Source organism: Macadamia integrifolia, chromosome 5 (genome assembly GCF_013358625.1).
Source record: "Macadamia integrifolia cultivar HAES 741 chromosome 5, SCU_Mint_v3, whole genome shotgun sequence".
Taxonomy (NCBI): domain Eukaryota; kingdom Viridiplantae; phylum Streptophyta; class Magnoliopsida; order Proteales; family Proteaceae; genus Macadamia; species Macadamia integrifolia.
Genome location: NC_056561.1, coordinates 3,476,733 through 3,495,286, shown reverse-complemented (window position 1 = coordinate 3,495,286; position 18,554 = coordinate 3,476,733). Strand labels below are relative to the sequence as shown.

Here is an 18,554-nt window from a genome sequence, read left to right as displayed (position 1 = left end):
AAAACTAATGTACGCCCAATTTGGTTTTGGGTTGGATGAGGCCATGTCGCACCCTTACCACGCTACCCAAAATCTAAAGCCAATTAACCGCAAGAAGCAGCATAGGTTCCGTTTGTGTGTCGGAGAGAGTGGGACAAGAAAGGTGGTATAGTTTTTTATAGGGATTTTTTTATTGACATTCCTTAAGGCTGTGTTTGGTTGCAAGGGAAATGAGAAGGAAAGTGAAGGGAAGTGAAGCAAAATTTTTTTCCCTTTTGAGTCGTTTAATTGCAACAGAAGTGAAGTAAAATTAATTTACCATAGTTGTTTGGTTAGATGTAAAATTTTTAAAAACTAAAAATCCAACCAAATTCCTCAAAATAGATGTTGGGGTGGGGGGAAGTACTTTTCAATCCAAAACCCACCTAGCTCCTCAAAATATATATTGGTTATGTGAATCAGGTCGTTCAAGGTCTGTACCAAATCAAACCAAATGTCATTAGATACTATGTTCTAGCACTGACCAAAATAAACCATTTCATTCTATATATCAAATGAATGCAGCATAAATAAATATTTAAAATAGTATAAAAAATGATCATAAAGAAAACAGTAATAGATCACAAGTGATAACAAGTGAAAGGTCTATTCCAAAAGTCTTTTGGTCAAAACAAACTCAACAGGTCAGTAATGCTCCATCTGGTTCAAACCCAAAGTCTTTTGGTCAAAACAAACCCAATGGAGTCGCGTGAGAGAGATTATTGAGAGTCATGAGCAAGGTGAGAGTTGCGAGAGTGGAAGAGATCGAGAGAGAAGGTTTTTTTTTTTTTTCTTCTAATAATCAGGGATTGGAGGAAAGAAAAAATTAGAGGAACAATTGTGAATCTCAACTTGAGGAATGATTTAAGTGAGAACATGACATGGGTAACTCGAATGCGTGGAAAAATAAATGAATGATCAGTCAACTTATAGTCTATTATTCTGATGTATGCATATTTCACTTTCACTTGTGTGATCGAGATCTTTACCCAATGTACACCTATATTAAACCAAAGATGGTGTTTTTTTTTATTCTTGCCTTATAAACTACATATACATGAACCTTTTTTTTTTTTTTTTTTTGTGAAAATGTACATGAACTCAGATTAAGATGTCTTTATTAGAACAAATTCTGCTAAATGTTTAAGTTGTTGTTTTTTCGTTCTGAAACAGATTTACCAAACACCATTTATTAGGCAAAAAACAATTTTTTAACACACAAACAGAAAAATTCTGGTTTTGATATAAAATGTCGTTCCTGGAGCAGAAACGCTACCAAACACAACCTCAACATAATCCGACTAATCAAGTCTGACTAAAGTATGGAACGCAAAAAAACAAGGTAGAAAATAACTGGAGGAATAAAGTAGATTGCATAATGTGTGGTATTCAGTTGTGCCAGTTGTTCTCCTTGTGTTTACTAACATTGCTTCAAAATTTTTTTCCCATAATTTTTTTAACAACACCTGGCTCACAATGAATAATTATCACTACAAAAAGTGTACGAACGATCTTTGGAATTTGGAAGTGAGCTAAATCTTTCAAACATTCTTGCCCTTGAAGATCAACTAAAAATGGTAAAATATAGATTCACAATTGAAGGTTGGGTATCTACAATTAGGATGGTAATAATCAAAGAAAACTTTCTTGCCTATGGAAATCAAATAAAAATTGTAAAATATGGATTCGCAAGAAGAAAAACTACTGAGGTTTGATTATCTACAATCATTTTTTTATTTTTTTGTAAAAATGATCAAGAATCATGACATGATATTATGGGGAAAAAAATTTACTTGCCTAAATCAAATAAAAATGGTAAATATGGGATCACAAGAAGGAAAACTATAGAGGTTCAGGTATCTACATCATGATATTAAGAATAAAAAGCAAATAAAAATAAAATTAATCAACACTTCGACACTGAGTCAATAATATTTAAAAATAAGGCTGCAATTTTACAAATTAAGAGATGCCGATGCGCAAAGCCAAGGTGCTTTGCCTTTCTAGAAAACAAAATTATTTATTATTATTATTATTTTTTTTTGATTCAATACCAACATCAAAATGGATTGATTAACTTGATAAAGAAAGCAGACATAGTGAGGGTTGAAATTTTTCTCTAGGATACCAAGATTTGTAAGTGGATAATAACAATGATAAACATTAATGCTCTCACTTGATTTATCATGGTAATGGTTTCCAAGATGTTTTATTCTTGAATGTCCATGTATTAGTTATAATTCTAATGTGTAATGCACGTGCAAGTTTGCTAGTACTTGAAAAATATGTAAAAACAATTAATAAAGTTTTTGATAATGATATAATGATAAGTTATTTTTAAAACCCTTTTCACCCTTAACTGGACGAATAGTTGAGGAAAAACACAAAGAGTAATCAAAAGAAGGTCCTAAGTTTTAAATACAACTATAGATGTGTCATTTGGAGAATCCCTTCATTTATAAGATAGAAATATCCCTCCCTTTTTATTACATTTTCAATTATACCCATAGTTACCCCAAATTTACAATACAATGCCATTTGAAGATGCTATCCAATCAAAGGGATAAAGAATAAGAGAGGGCATCCTTCTAGCGATTATCGCGGGGTCCCATATGAGAGAGAGAAAGTAAAGGGGGGAGAGCCAACGAACCTGGTGGACTATTTAATTAATGGTGTCAAAGTTTAGCTCGAACCAATCAAATCAATCAAAAACCAATTGGTTCAGTTTAGACCGATTCAAATGAAATCTTGATCGGATTAGGGTTTTATGAAACCAAAACCCAAAAAATAAAGGGATTTCTTTTTTTTCGATTTGATTTTTTCATGTATACACGTAAAACCAAAACTAGATAAGATTGAAACCAACAATAGTCAATTATAAACCTATAAGAAACCAAACCGAAAAACTGAAACTTCTTGGTTTCAATGTGGCCTGGTAACATCTTGAAACCGATTTAATCATATCAAACCAATCAATTGACGCCCTTACATGTGGTGGCAAAGATTTTGGCAAGAGTGTGAAGTCATTGTTGGATGCAAGGTCTTGGCAACCTGAAGTGCACGATATAGAGATAGTGGAGCTGGTTGCTACACCGCAGTGCATCATCTCTCTTTACTCCATGGCTCTCTTGTGATCGCTGTTCACTTTCTTTCGTTTTCCCTATGAGAATCCTTCCTTCTACCAAAGAAAAAACAGGAGAATCCTCCCAAAATCGTTGGAATTTTAGAGTAGTAGGGAAGAAGAAGACAAAGCATCGACAAAAAAGTCAGTCTATTGAACCATTGTTCTATTCCAAACATCTAAACAGTCTCACTAATCATATCATTAGAAAGTTGTCAGAGATTCCCATACTGCAGCAATCCAAGGATCCGTTTGATTTTGTTTATAGTGTTTTTGTGTCTATCTAGAAACTTATGCTAAGAAATGATTTTTGAAGTTATAAAAAGGTTTTTTATTTTTATGTTTTCAAAAACATTTTCAATAGTGTGGTGCAGGTACAAGACACGAGTAAAGATACGATGTTTCAGGTACGCAACTCACAAGTGAAGATACAATGTTAGAGTTACAGGTAGGGGTGTCAACCGGTCGGGCCGGTCCGATTTCAGTCAGGCTTAATCGGGCTTGAAGACTTTCAAAGGCTACACCGTGTCCGCCCATTTAACTAATCGGGCTTAGTTATTGAGGGCATGGTATACTTTATATTCGGTCGGTCGGTCTCGGGCTATAATCGGACTACCTTAATCGGGCTTTAGTCGGGCCTTAACCGGGCTACGGACATGTTTAATGTTAAACGGGCTTTAACCGATTTTTAAACGGGTCATCTTTAAAATGTGCTCTTATATTCCGGCCCACTCATGCAAGCCTAAAAAAATGACAATAAATCAATAAATGATACCAAATATAACCATTATTTAAAATGTGAACATGTCTTTTACTTTTTAGTTTTTATTCTTTAATTTGGGGGGTATAATAGGTATTTTACAATCATTAAAGGGTCGGGCCAAGTCGGTGCACAATAGGCCGGTCTCGATCGGGCGTTATTCGGTCGGTCTCGGTCGGGCGCCCAACGGTCCAAGTAGCAAAATCGAGACCGACCATTTATAAACGGGCGGGCTCAAGCCCGACACGTTTAATAAACGGTCTGGGCGGGGCCGGTCTATAAACGGTCGGTCCCGATCTATTTAGTCGGGTCGGGCCACGAATTGACACCCCTAGTTACAGGTATGCGTTGTGGAGTTGAGCTTCAGAAGGATGAAGGCAGTCTAGAATTGTGAGCTTCACACAACCAGGTTGGAGTCACCACTTCTAGGTAGTGAGAAGTTTCAACAATGGGTTGGGGATGGGACAGGTCAAGTGAAGTATCAAGTTTTTTAGAATTTTTTTGTCTCTTCCACTTGTTTCTAGAAACAGAAAATAAGTCTGATTTATTTCTTCATTATTATTTCAAGACACAGAAATAGTTATAAATTTCTATTTCTATTTTAAAAAAAAAAAGTGAAATGAAACAGAAAAATCAAACAGTTTTTGAGGTGTTTTTCCGTTTCTAAGCATAGAAAAATGAAAAAATACGTTTCTAGAAGCAAAATCAAGTGGCCTTAAATATAGAAATTCAGTTGACTCTTCTTAATTTATGACAAATTGCTATCTAATAAAAAAGAACCATATATAAGAGAGTGGGCCAAGTGGAGGGGAGATGGACGATGAAACCTCATTTCCCCATCAAACTCATGGAAGAAAACTGTTTCCACAAAGAAATAGTAAACAAGAGAATAGAATCCAAGAGAATATCTCTCACTCATCCCATTTACCATGAAAGTAGGGAGTAACCCAATGGATAGAGAACCACCCACGTTCCTTACCTTCTCATCTCTCGTTTGGATATGACCTTGTGGGCTGTGGCCATGCCTTCCATGAGCCCACACGATATCTTCATTGGAGGTATAGAACTTGCAAGTCCCAGTCAGAAGATGAACCACAGGCCCTCTTGACTCTAGAAAAAAATCCAAAATCTCCCACTTGCCTTGTGTGCGCCATAGAATAAGTATCACAAGAATTTAATTAGATATATACAGTAAATTCCATGGAGGGCCTCTTTTGGTTCTTGGGCCTGTTTGGATTCAGAATTGGATAAATATTTTGGGGATTAGCCATTCAAGTTTTCCTGCCTTTCTCAAGAGGTCAGTTTTTATTTGGTTTTGATTTTTTATCGATTTTTCCATGTAAATATATTTAGAAGTATCGAAAAAAAAGATGAAGTATTTTTTTATGAATTTTGGGCCGACAATCGGATTATATTGGCTTCAATCTCACAAAACCCTAGTTCGAAATATAATCTGATAAACTCATTTCAGTTTCATTTGGTTCAATATGGTTTCCTTGATTTGGCCTAGGTTTTGATACCCCTAGGTTCATATAAGGGTGTTATTGTTAACCCCCATGCCTAAATGGTTAAAGTTCAACACTAAACCAATCGGGTAGTAAACGATAATTGTTGGGCCTAAACCAACTATGAAAAACATTGGTAACAGTGTTTGATTGTAGCCTGATGGATGTTAGACCAATGCCAATTGGCACCGTTAACTGTCTATTTATCGCCCGACTATAGTTCATACAATAAGTATTGGACCCACCTGAGAGATTGTTGAAGTGTTTCCACTAAGAATATGATAAGTATCAGGGGTTTGGGAGCAAACTTTAGTCTCTCATCACCGATGCAGTGGTTGCCTAACATGATTGATAATCATGTGGAACTTTATGTGTGACAGTAGCCAAATTGTCTCGATTACTTATTCCTTAGAAAACCCCACCAAAACCATGTTAGGTGTTTTTGCTCCATGGTTAATTCTTTCCCAATATTTTACCCAAGCAAAAACAAAAAAAAAAAAAAAAAAAAAAAGGTTTTTTTTTGGGGTAAGGAGAAATTTTATTGAATAGGGTGTGCGCTATACATGGAGTCAATATAACAAATATGGACTAGCCATGGAGTGGATGTAGGCCAGTTTGTCATACACCCCAATGACAACGCCTTCTGGGCTAAGGAATCAACAATCATATTGGTATTCCTCGGAACATAAGTGAAAGAACAACTTCTAAAGTAGGTAGAGATATGCTGAATATCTTGCACAATAGGGAGCACATCTATTGGAGGGGGGGGGGCCTTGGTTGAGGAGCATAGAAATCAACCCCTTACAATCAGATTCAACTGAAATGTAATCCATAACCTCTCCCAAAGCATGTAATAGACCAATACGAACAGCAAGAGCCTCCCTTTGGAGGATATTTGTGAATTGCACGGGATCAGATATAGCAGAGACCAACTTGGATGCAAAGTTTCTAATAATAAAGCCAATGCCTCTCTTTTTCCATCATGAGATAAAAATGCATCGCAATTCAATTTGAAGTGTCCTTGTTGGGGAGGTATCCACCTTGACAGTACAACAATGATCGAATCTCCAATCTGATCAATTTGAGGTGACAAATGTGAAGAGTGCCAAGACTCTTCAAATGCAGATGTTGCCCACTTACAGACATCAATTGGGGAGAGATTAGATCGATTATATAGGGATTCGTTGTGAGCCCGCCATATATACTAGCAAAGAAATGAAACAAGGCTGGCAATTGATCGACCATTCAGCCTATCTTCAGATTGAATCTTCGCCTAAGAAGAGAGCCAAATGGGGAGTGTTAAGGACTGGGATCTATCCAGGTTAATTGTAAGGGGACTAGCAAACCACACCGCCTGGGAAAATGGGCATTCAAGAAGGGTATGATCTGCTGTCTCTGGGTAAACTCCACATCAATGGCAACAAAGATCAATCAGAATTTGTTATCGACTAAGCCCTTCTCCAGTGGCCAAACCGAAGGCACATGCTTTCCAAAGAAAATTTTGTATTTTGGGCAAGGTTTTACATCCCCAAACCATTCTCCAAGTCGATTTTGAAACCTGAGGTATAGAGTTGTTTGATGATGTGGGTTTAGACTGATCTTTAATTTGCTGCTGGTTGCATAGAAGGTGATAAATAGATTTCACAAAGAAGACACCATTTTTAGACCCCCCCACACTTGCTTATCCTCTCGAGGAAATAAATGAATCTGGATTTTTAAAATGGCCTGCTTATCTTCTTGACAAAAGAATTGATCTAAGATGTCCCTCCTCCATATCATATTTTTTGCATCAATAAGTTGGGAGACCATATGAATGTTGCAATCAAGAGGTTGAGGATAGCAAACTTTGAAACTAGGATTCATAGGAAGCCAACTATCCTCCCATATACGGATATTTTCACCATTTCCGATTATCCATATTTGTTAAGTTTGTCTCAAATTCTTGACCAGTTTTGAAGATTGACCCAATCTGACATATTTTGGTGGCGATCCGAATGAGAAATTTTCTGAAATCTGTGATGGAAGCAGAGGGGTTGGACCACGATTTGGAGTATATATAATGTACTGTGGCTTATTGAGAAAATCATTATATTTTGGAGTTTTTCAACCTAGGGCTTCAGGGTGAGTTTTTCCTCGCCGCTGCTAGGGTGTAATTTCTCTTCTGCATAGTAAATCATCTTTTTCTTGGCCCGAGGACGTAGCACACCACCCTGGTGTATGAACCTCATAAAATCTCTGTGTCGTACGGATCTATTGTCTCTTTATTATTCGTGTTTCTTGGTGTTTGATCTTACAAACTGGTATCAGAACTTTGAGTTACTTTGATCCATGGCTTCAACAAAATACGATATTGATAGGTTCGACCACAACATCAATTTTAGTTTATGGTAAGTTTGAATGATGGTTATTCTCACGTAGCAGGGTTTGAAGAAAATCCTATTTGGGAAGACGAAAAAATCTGTAACTATGTTCGATGATGATTGGAACAATTTGGATGATAAAGCCCTTTTAGCTATTCAGTTGTGTCTTTCGAATGATGTTTTATAGAAAGTTCTCTCAGAGAAAATGGCTACAGAGTTATGGGTGAAGTTAGAGAACCTCTACCTCACCAAATCCCTCACCAATAGGTTGAGATTGAAGCAACAACTGTATACCCTTCATATAGGTGAAGGTACTTCTGTTAAATTCCATATATCTGAGTTCAATTATATTGTTACTGATTTAAAATTGATAGATTTAAAAATAGACGATGAAGATTTGGCCCTATTATTGTTATGTTCTCTGCCTCTATCTTATAAGTATTTTAGGAATACAATGATTTATGGTAGAGAGACAATCTCTATTGAGGATGTCAAAATGAATCTGCAAAGCAAGCAGAAGATTGATGATGAGTTGACATCTACCAACAAATCTGATGGTGTGAGTTTGGTAGCTAGAGGGAGAACGAATGAAAGGGGTTCAGATGGTGACAAAAAGAAAACTACATCAAAATCTAAGCACAAAAATTTAACATGCAATTACTGTAAAAAAAAGGGGCATATTAAATCTGAATGTTATACGCTTTTAAATAAGCAGAAGGCAGATGATGGTGCTCTAAATCAACATAAAAGAGATGATTCTGCAGAAGCTAGTATTGCTGAAGATGAGAGTAAGTCTGATATACTTTTGGTGACTGATGATAAAGTTAGATCACAGGATGAATGGATTCTTGACTCTGGTTATTCCTACCATATGTGTCTCAATCGTGAATGGTTCTCCACATACTAATTAGTTCGAGGTGGAGTTGTGTTGATGGGAAATAATACTTTTTGTAAGACTATTGGAATGGAAACGATCAATATCAAGATGTATGATGGTATTATCATAACATTGTCTAATGTCAGGCATGTCCCTGATTTGAAGAAGAATCTCATCAGTTTAGGCACTCTTGATTCAAATGAGTGCAAGTATACAGCTGAAGGTGGAGTCATGAAGATCAGCAAGGGTGTTCTCTTATTAATGAAAAGAATCAAGGTTGGCAGTTTGTATGTGTTGCAGGATACTACAGTCACTGGGTCTGTTGCAGCAGCTTCATCATCTATGTCTGAATCTGATGTCACAAATTTATGGCACATGAGGTTAGGCCATATGAGTGAAAGAGGGATGGCATCATTAAGTAAAAAGGGTTTGTTGTGTGGTCAGAGTACATGAGCAATGGAGTTCTGTGAGCATTGTGTGTTTGGGAAGCAAAAAAGAGTTAGTTTCAGTACTGTTATTCACAAGATCAAGGGAACTTTAGATTACATTCAGACCTATGGGGGCCCTCCAGTGTTACTTCAAAGGGGGTTGGTGCAAGATACTTGCTTACTTTCATTGATGATTTCTCTATGAAGGTTTGGGTCTATTTCTTGAAGCACAAAAATGAAATATTTGTCACTTTCAAACAGTGGAAGAATTTTCTTGAGAAGCAGATCAGGAAACAAATTAAAAGGTTGAGAACCGATAATGGCCTAGAGTTTTGTGAATATGACTTTAATGAGTTCTGCAAAAATGAAGGTATTGCAAGATACCATACAGTTGTTAAAACACCCCAGCAGAATGGAGTGACAGAGTGTATGAATAGAATCTTGTTAGAAAAGGCGAGGTGTATGTTATCAAATGCAGGATTAGGCAAGGAGTTATGGGTAGAAGCAGTTAACACAGCAACATTGTTGGTGAATTGATCTCCTTGCACAGCTATTGAGTGCAAGACTCCAGAAGAAGTTTGGTCAAGTAAACCTGCAGACTACTCAAATTTAAAAGTATTTGGATGTCCTGCTTATGCATATGTAAATGAAGGGAAGTTGGAACCTAGGGCTAAGAAATGTATTTTTCTTGGGTATGGATCTAGAGTGAAAGGATACAGGTTGTGGTGTCCTGATCCAAAGTCTTCAAAATTTATTATTAGTAGAGATGTTACTTTTGATGAATCTGCTATGTTGCATCATAAGAAAGAAGCTTCTATTCATTGTGATAAATGTCAAGAAAAATCTAGAGAGAAGGTGGAGTTTGAAATTGGTGGTTCATCTTCAAACAAAACACAATCTACTTTAGTTCAGTTGCCTACTTTTACTGAAGGAGATGATGTTCAAGAGAATCAAGAAGAAGAACGGTACAACATTACCAAGGATAGACCTAGGAGGAATATTAGACAACCACAAAAGTATGGGCATGCTGAATTTGTTGCTTATGCATTGTTTGTTGTAGATACAATTGAAAATAGTGAACCTGCAACATATTCTGAAGTTGTTGCTTCAATTGATTTTATAAAATGGTTGATTGTCATGAATGAGGAGATTGAATCTCTTCATAAAAATCAGACTTGGGAGCTTATGAAGCCGAGAACAGAGAAGAAAATTATTGGTTGCAAATGGGTCTTCAAGAAGAAGAAATCTACCTCAAGTGTGGAAGATGCTAGGTACAAGGCACGTTTGGTTGCAAAGGGCTACAGTCAGGTACAAGGAATTGATTTTAATGATGTTTTCTCACCTGTTGTTAAGCATAGTTTATTCGTGTCCTACTTGCTTTAGTTGCTATGCATGATTTGGAGTTGGAACAACTTGATATGAAAACAATATTCTTGCATGGTGAACTAGAAGAACAGATTTATATGCATTAACCTGAAGGGTTTGTTATTAACGGTAAGGAGGACCATGCATGCTTGTTGAAGAAGTCCTTATATGGTTTGAAACAGTCTCCTAGATAGTGGTATAAAAGGTTTGATTCGGTTATGACTAGTTTTGGATACTCCAGGTGTCAATATGACTGTTGTGTTTATTTCAGAAAGCTCTTTGATGGGTCATTCATATATTTGTTGCTTTATATTGATGATATGTTGATTGCAGCAAAAGATAGGAATGAAGTCAATAGGTTGAAGGAACAATTAAGTTTTGAATTTGAGATGAAAGATTTGGGGGCAGCAAGGAAGATCCTTGGTATGGAGATCAAGAGGGATAGAAAAGTAGGGAAGCTGTGGTTATCTCAATAAAAGTACACTGAGAAGGTATTGAATGTTTTGGCATGAAAGATGCCAAACTTGTAACTACTCCTCTTGCATCTCATTTTAGACTTTCAACTGCTCTATCACCTAAGACAGATGAAGAGGTGGAGTACATGTCACGTGTTCTATACTCTAGTGCAGTTGGCTCCATTATGTATGCTATAGTTTACACTCGTCCTGACATTTCACAAACTATCAGTGTGGTGAACAGATATTTATCATGTCCAGGTAAAGCTCATTGGGAAGCAGTGAAGTGGATACTTAGGTACTTCAAAGGGATCTCTGGTGTTTGTTTGGAGTTTGGGAGGAATGGTAATAGTTTATCTGGTTATGTTGATTCAGATTATGCAGGTGATCTTGACAAGAGGAGGTCACTCACAAGCTATGTATTTGCTCTAGGAGGAAGTACGGTTAGTTGGAAAGCTACTTTACAGGCTACAGTTGCATTATCTACTACTGAAGTAGAGTATATGGCAGTGATTGAGGCAATTAAAGAAGATATTTGGCTTAGAGGTTTGTTGGGAGAACTCAGCATAGATCATGGGGTGATTGTTGTCCATTGTGATAGCCAGAGTGCTATTCACTTGACTAAAGATCCAATGTATCATGAGAGGACAAAGCACATAGATGTTCGGTATCATTTTATAAAAGAGATAATTGTTCAAGGTAATATTCAAGTGTTGAAGATTGGTACTGAAGACAATCCAGCTGATATGTTGACTAAGCCTTTATGTGTTGGTAAGTTCGAGCATTGTTTGAACTTACTTAGTGTTTATCGTGTTTGAGTTCAGCCCTTTGGAGGGCTATTGGAGAAGATGAAGATATTAGTTATTTGTTTATCTGTTGGAGGAGAATTCAAGCCAAGGTGGAGATTTGTTAAGTTTGTCTCAAATTCTTGACCCGTTTTGAAGATTGACCCGATCCGACATATTTTGGTGGCGACCCGAATGAAATTTTTTTTGAGATCTGTGATGGAAGCAGAGATGGTGGGTGACCCGATGGGTCGACCCTCGATTTGGAGTATATATAATGTACTGTTGCTTATTAAGAAAGTCATTGTATTTTAGGGTTTTTCAAGCTAAGGTTTCAGGGCGAGTTTTTCCTCGCCGCTACTAGGGTGTAATTTCTCTTCTGCATAGTGAATTATCTTCTTCTTCGCCGGAAGACGTAGCACACCACCCTGGTGTGTGAACCTCATTAAATCTCTGTGTCATACGAATCTATTGTCTCTTTATTATTCGTGTTTCTTGATGTTTGATCTTACAAACTAGTACCTTAATCAAAGTTGCACGACCTCATAGAACACTCTGCCAGGCCCAAGAGGGTTGTGATCCCAAACGAACTTCCAACAAAGAGCAAGAGGGGAAGTAAAACTGTTTCATGAACCAACTCCACTTTGAATTTGGGGAATACCATAATCGCCAGGTAGCTTTTGCTAGTAGTAGCGCTTGGTTATGGAGTTGAGGGTCTCTGAAACCAAGTCCCCCATTTTCTTTGGATAAACATAGCCGTTTCCATGAAACCCATTTTATCTTTAGTGTACTTCCATTAGCTCCCCAGAAAAAATCAGAAGACATCTTTCTTAATTTCTTGTGATGAGTAGAAGGAAGCTTGAAGTGCAAAGACGTAAAAGTGTTCATGGAGAATGCAATGAATTTGAGCAGCACCTCTTTTCCTGCTTTAGACAATAGGTTCTGCTTCCAATCTTGCAGGGGCCCATTAATCTTATTTCCAATCTCTTGGAAGGTTTGAACCTTAGATAGACCAAATTCGGTAGGCAGCCCGAGGTATTTTTTGGGCCCATCTCCATATTTAATTTTTAGAATCCTCGAGAATCATCTTTTGATGTGTGGTGGTCTATTAGGTAGGGTTAAAGGTGATGCATGACTTTGTGGATTGACCACTTGCAGCCCAATAAATATTGAGACATCTTTTGAACTCATGAATCTCCTCAAGGTTCACCTTAAAAAACAGAAGGGAATCATCAGTAAAGAGTAAATGGGAGATAGGGTGTGCTCGGTTAAACACCTTGATCCCGCTAATCTTACCACCGGCTTTTGCCATTGATAGAACACTGCTCCTACCATTGATAGGACACTGTTCAGTGATTGAGCACATAGGATGAATATAGTTGGAGATAAAGGGAGAGTGGCGATAGGGTACCATCGTCGAAGTTTCGACTCACAGAAGAAAGCGAAAAAGGCCAATGATTGTTGATCAAAGTTGGCAACTGGCAAATTAGGTTACGATTTTGATGGCTCAATTGGCAGTATCTAAACTTTCCACGTGCCCGTTTGTTGTCGTTTTATTTGATGAAAGCGTCTAAATCTAGACCATCAGATTGGAATAAAAAATATCTCTTACCAGACACCTACTTCAACTGTTTGTAACGACGTGTAACGGTCCATCACTTCAAGGCTCTCGAAAGCTCCAAATACTAATGGCCATTTTAACTCCTGTTTTTTGGCCGCTAATAAAGATCTACTATATTAATAGAGATTGATTTAAAGACGACCTCGGATTTTGATCGTTGACCAGATGGGATGGCGTTCCGTGTTAGGATCCGTCTGATTAGAATCCAATACAACACATGGCCCACATGTACCGTGCATGGAGAATATTCTGCTCTCCTAAATCCTTGTCCATATAAAGACTAGGAGCAAGCGCGCAGCCGTCACGGAGAGAAACACAGAGAGAGAAACGGAGAAGAAAGGATTCAAAGGAAGAACGCGAGAGAGGAAGGAGAAGAAGAAGTTCAGAATTTCGTCATCACGGCTGTTCTTGGAACACTCTGGTGGGATCTCCACCACCAGCAAGAGATAGAAGTGTCGTCGCAAGTGGAGAAGATTCAAAAGAAGAAGTGGAACCATTTGGTGGTGGAGAAAAGGATCCCATCCCCTCACGGTGGTAGAGGCGCTTTACCTTCTGAAGGCGGTAGTCCATCTGATCTCCTATTCCTTGCAGGCGGTGGTTTTCTTCCTCCCTTCAACCTTACCCCTTCGTCGATCTCTTCTATCTTCAATCTCGTCGACGAACAGGGGATTTACTAACCCAAACCTAACCTAACCCTTTCTTTTAGCTTTAGCTTCTCTAACAAACGCTTTCTAGTCCCATCTTCTTCGTTTGCTTTCATCAATCTTTGAGATGTTGACCATCAAAAGGGTTGCAACCGTCGTCTCCAATTTCCAGGACGAAGCCCTCCGATCATCCGGTTGCGGCCGCAATTGCCTTGGCAAGTGTTGCCTTTCTGGTAAGGCTGGAAACATTAATCCTTCTTTTCCCCTTTTGTTTCTGTAAGAATTTGTTGTTGATTTTACACTTTTCAGGATCGGAGATCCCTCGGTATTCTTTCAACAGAGATGGGGCCGATTCGATGAAAGGCAAGGCTGTGGCGGTGGGCTTGTCTGAGGAAGAAGAAGAGAGCGCTGAGATATCGTTCCTTGACACCTTACTATTGGGACAGTGGGAGGACCGAATGAGCCGAGGGCTCTTCCGCTACGATGTCACCACCTGTGAGACCAAGGTTATCCCCGGCCAATATGGATTCATTGCGCAGCTTAACGAAGGTCGCCACTTGAAGAAGCGACCTACCGAGTTCCGCGTTGACAGGGTTCTGCAGCCCTTCGATGGGAACAAGTTCAATTTCACTAAGGTTGGCCTGGAGGAGGTGCTCTTCAGGTTCGAACCCAGCGATGATGGGAAGACCATCTACGTCCCTAATGCACCCATTGATGGTGGCGCCCAATCACCTAGTGTTGTTGCCATTAACGTAAGCCCGATTTAGTTTCCTTGTTCTCTTTTCTGAAAATTCTCTTTTAAATTATTATTTTCTGAGAATTTTCCTTAGAAATTAGAAGAGAAGCTTAATCTCACTAGTTTAATGTTTATTCGAACTGGGTTTCAGGTGAGTCCCATCGAGTACGGCCATGTGCTTCTGATCCCTCGTGTGCTCGACTGCTTGCCTCAGAGGATTGACCGTGACAGTCTCCTGCTTGCTTTGCAAATGGCCTCTGAAGCTGCAAACCCCTTCTTCAGATTGGGTTACAACAGCTTGGGTGCTTTTGCCACCATTAATCACCTCCATTTCCAGGTAAAAATTAAACTTTCTAGCGTTGTTGAACATTCATCCTATTCGTTTGAAACAGCTTGGGTACCTTTGTCACTATTAATGCTTTTTTTTTTTTTGGTTATTAGGATCAATGGATATTCGTTTTCATTACCTTGGGATTGATAATTAATTCTTTGATGTACAGGCATACTACTTAGCTATCCCCTTCCCCGTTGAGAAGGCGCCGACTCTAAAAATAACCATGGTGAAGGGGCTGCCAGAGAGGGGAGTGGTGGTCTCCCAGCTGTTGAATTATCCTGTTAGGGGACTGGTCTTTGAAGGTGGAAATACAATGCAAGATCTTTCTGATGCTGTTGCCAGTTCTTGTATTTGCATTCAAGATAACAATATCCCTTACAATGTCCTCATCTCTAGATGTGGCAAACGGGTTTTCATCTTCCCCCAGGTATTAATGCTTTCCTCCATAACTTTCTTCTCTCACCTTTTTTACTGGTTATATTGTTTCAAATTTCTTGCTTTACTTGGGCTGCCAATATGTTTCAGATTACCCTGTCAATATGTTGGTCATTCTAGTTAGCTATCTCCAGTAGATAGGTAACCTCAAGTGGGCCATGGAAATCCATCCTGAATGACTTGCTCATGGGAACAAGAGAACAACATGAAGAGTTACAGAGAAGGAAATTGGAACCTTTTTTTTTTTTAACTGAAAAGATTAAACAACTACGATAAGAGAAAACTGATTTACAATCTATTGGGACTATAACTACTTGAACTGAATACAAATTATAAGAATTATGATCCCATTTATAGGGATTTTCATCGTCGTTTTTCCATGGAGGAGTTATGATAAGCTTGACAATATTGCCATGGCTGGGCTTGACTATCTTGCCACAGTGTTGGTGATAGAAATTCCTGAACAGTGACCGTAGTCAGTGCTGTTGATGTTTGCTTTCAAACATTACCTAATGGAGGGCAATATCCCATATGGGGTTTCAGTCTAGGCCTCTAGCTAAAATTGGTTTTCAGTATAACAATATCCCTAACACAGAAGCTCTAGGCCTGTAGCTAAAATGGGTTTTTGGCATCTTTTTCATTTGCATAAGCCATCACCACAGAAGGTCTAGAATATACATTCTGGAAGCTAGAATGTTTAGGTCAAAAAGAGAATAACAAGAAACTTGTTCTTACTATGGGGTTATGACTATGTAGTTTGTTTAAAGTACATTGCTCACTTGGTCAAGTAATCCAGCATTCCTAGTTTCCAAATGATAGAATTGCTTTTGAAATCTTGGACCAGATTAAACGCAACATCTGATTTCCATCCTCTACGGATTATTTAGTGTTATGCAGAGAAACAAGCACTTGGAGAAGTGAGCCAAGAACTTCTGGACACCCAAGTAAACCCTGCAGTGTGGGAGATCAGCGGACATATGGTGTTGAAGAGGAAGAAGGATTATGAAGATGCATCGGAGGACTACGCATGGAGGCTTCTCGCCGAAGTGTCTCTCTCAGATGAGAGGTTCGAAGAGGTCAAGGCTTACATCCTGGATGCTGCAGTGTTGCAAGAGGCATGCTCCGAGGCCAAAGACTCGGATGAGGAGCATCAAGATGTTGTGTTCGACCCTCATGTGCTGCCTGCCACCCATCTTCCCCAAGATTGTTTAGTTCTGCAGTGAAGAAGGCAATGCCTACCTAGTAGCCCAAAATTTAAAAAATTTCATCTTTTGATTCTGTAGTAAAGATGGCAGTATCTACATATTAGCCCAAAATTTGAAAAATTGCATAGTTTGCCTCTCCAGTGAATATGGCAGTAGCCCAGAATTTAAAACTGCCTGAAGGGTCTGTGATTCTGTGTAGGACAACCCTTCTGGTCTGTTTCTGTTTTTATAGTAATGAAATGAATTGTTGTAGCTGATGAATTGGGGTAGAAGATAAACTAAATAGTTGGACCACTTAGCATAAACAAATTACATGCTCTGATCTCCTGAACTTGCCAATTGTTTTCTTACAGAATTGCGAGGATAGTAAGTTCAGTGGTGGTCCACCAAGCGAAATCTAATGCTTTTGTGGGTCAGATCTTTTACCTGGTTTGGATTTAGGATGAACCGTTACTTGATGCTGTGGCACCAGTAGAAACCAAAATACGATTAAACAGAAGAAAGAATTGTGTGTACATCTGAGACACTGAAGAGTGAGATTCAACCTATCTAAACTGGCTTTCAAAGAAGCTAACACAGTGAGCCTAAAGCGATGGTCTGTAATTGCTGCCTTGAGCTCATAGCCTAGTTCTGATTTATCTGATCAAATGTCTTGTATAGTTTGGGTCACCATCACCAGTGCCATTTCGGTCGCAATGCCATTTGCAGAGTTATTAAGGTTTTTTTGCTATCTTTTTCTTCTTTTCTGTTTTTGCTAGAATGCCATCTTGTTCTTCCCAAAGCCTGAAATCCACCGCTCATTATGAAGAGGGATATGTATACCGTCTATGTACAGTAAGCTAGCGTCCCAAATCAAACAATTTTTCCCCCAAAATCATTTCATACCATTTTTTCCTACATTTTTTGCCCTTGTCCATGCCATGTCAGTGACCTATATCGGATTGATATTGGTGATTATCCATATCGATACAGACGGTGTGATTCTGATACTGATATCGATACCTTAAACAATGGTCTCGATGGTTAAAGACTGACATCAATTCACGACATCTGTCGAGTATATCCTATGTATGAATGATTTCTAGTCTTATCCCAAAAGATATCTTAAATTTTTTTCCCCTTACCCTATGTGAATATATGTGAATAATAGAGAGAAATAAGCAAGCTAACATGTTGGCCCTTGTATGATTTAACATTTTACAGTAGCTCTACAAGTTGGTGTACCTATTACGAACTTATGAGATTGGTCAGACAAAGTTGATAAGGTTGAATGGGTGGTACGTACAGATTTGATGGGCAATGCAGTCAAACCCATTTAATTGTACTCAGTATAGCAAAAAATACCGAGAACTATGCATTTGAACCCATAATGACACCAAGGTTAATTGATACGACATTATCACTTAGTGTTAAAAAAAAATTAAAAATTTTCAGTCCCCTATTACATTACCGTTATTTTTACACAATTTATTTACCCCTAAATTTAATGTTAGTCCCCCCATTTTTCCTTAAACATTTAAGTAATTGACTATGTGATGGGAGGTGATGTACATATCGGCTATTATTCGAATGGAAAAATATGGAGGTTGAGCCTTTGTATGTTAACAATTATCTTTTCTACCGGAGTATGACCTTGGTTTGAAGTATCATTCTGTGGTGAGTCGTATTGAATCCGCTTTGAAGATAGAACGATTGCTTGGTCACATAACCTATACGAGAACGGTTATGTTAAACGTTTCATATGGAATAGGATAATAAAAAATAGGAATAATTTTCATGAAAGATGATGGAAAATTAGGCTGATACCCAATGGCCCGTGTTCAATCAAATACGGTATTGGATTGGTACAGGCAAAGACCGATACCGTCTGATAAGTACTTTGATTGAACGCACACAATATAATTT

At 38.3% G+C, this 18,554-nt stretch overlaps 1 protein-coding gene across 1 annotated transcript; it reads left to right on the top strand.

Annotated features, from left to right (window-relative positions):
• Window positions 1-13,584: 13,584 nt before the first annotated feature.
• LOC122080169 (GDP-L-galactose phosphorylase 2-like) lies at window positions 13,585-16,906 on the top strand. The gene is made up of 5 exons (XM_042647074.1): window positions 13,585-14,172; window positions 14,249-14,691; window positions 14,827-15,012; window positions 15,176-15,436; window positions 16,332-16,906. Exons 1-5 carry the CDS (start codon window positions 14,067-14,069, stop codon window positions 16,665-16,667), a joined length of 1,332 nt encoding a protein of 443 aa, XP_042503008.1. The 5' UTR covers window positions 13,585-14,066; the 3' UTR covers window positions 16,668-16,906.
• Window positions 16,907-18,554: the final 1,648 nt, after the last annotated feature.

Coding starts and splice junctions, on each gene's coding strand:
- LOC122080169 (XM_042647074.1), top strand. CDS start 14,067: ATGTTGACCATCAAAAGGGTTGCAACCGTCGTCTCCAATTTCCAGGAC. Junction 15,013..15,175: donor TTAATCACCTCCATTTCCAG/GTAAAAATTAAA, acceptor TTTGATGTACAG/GCATACTACTTAGCTATCCC. Junction 15,437..16,331: donor GGGTTTTCATCTTCCCCCAG/GTATTAATGCTT, acceptor CGGATTATTTAG/TGTTATGCAGAGAAACAAGC.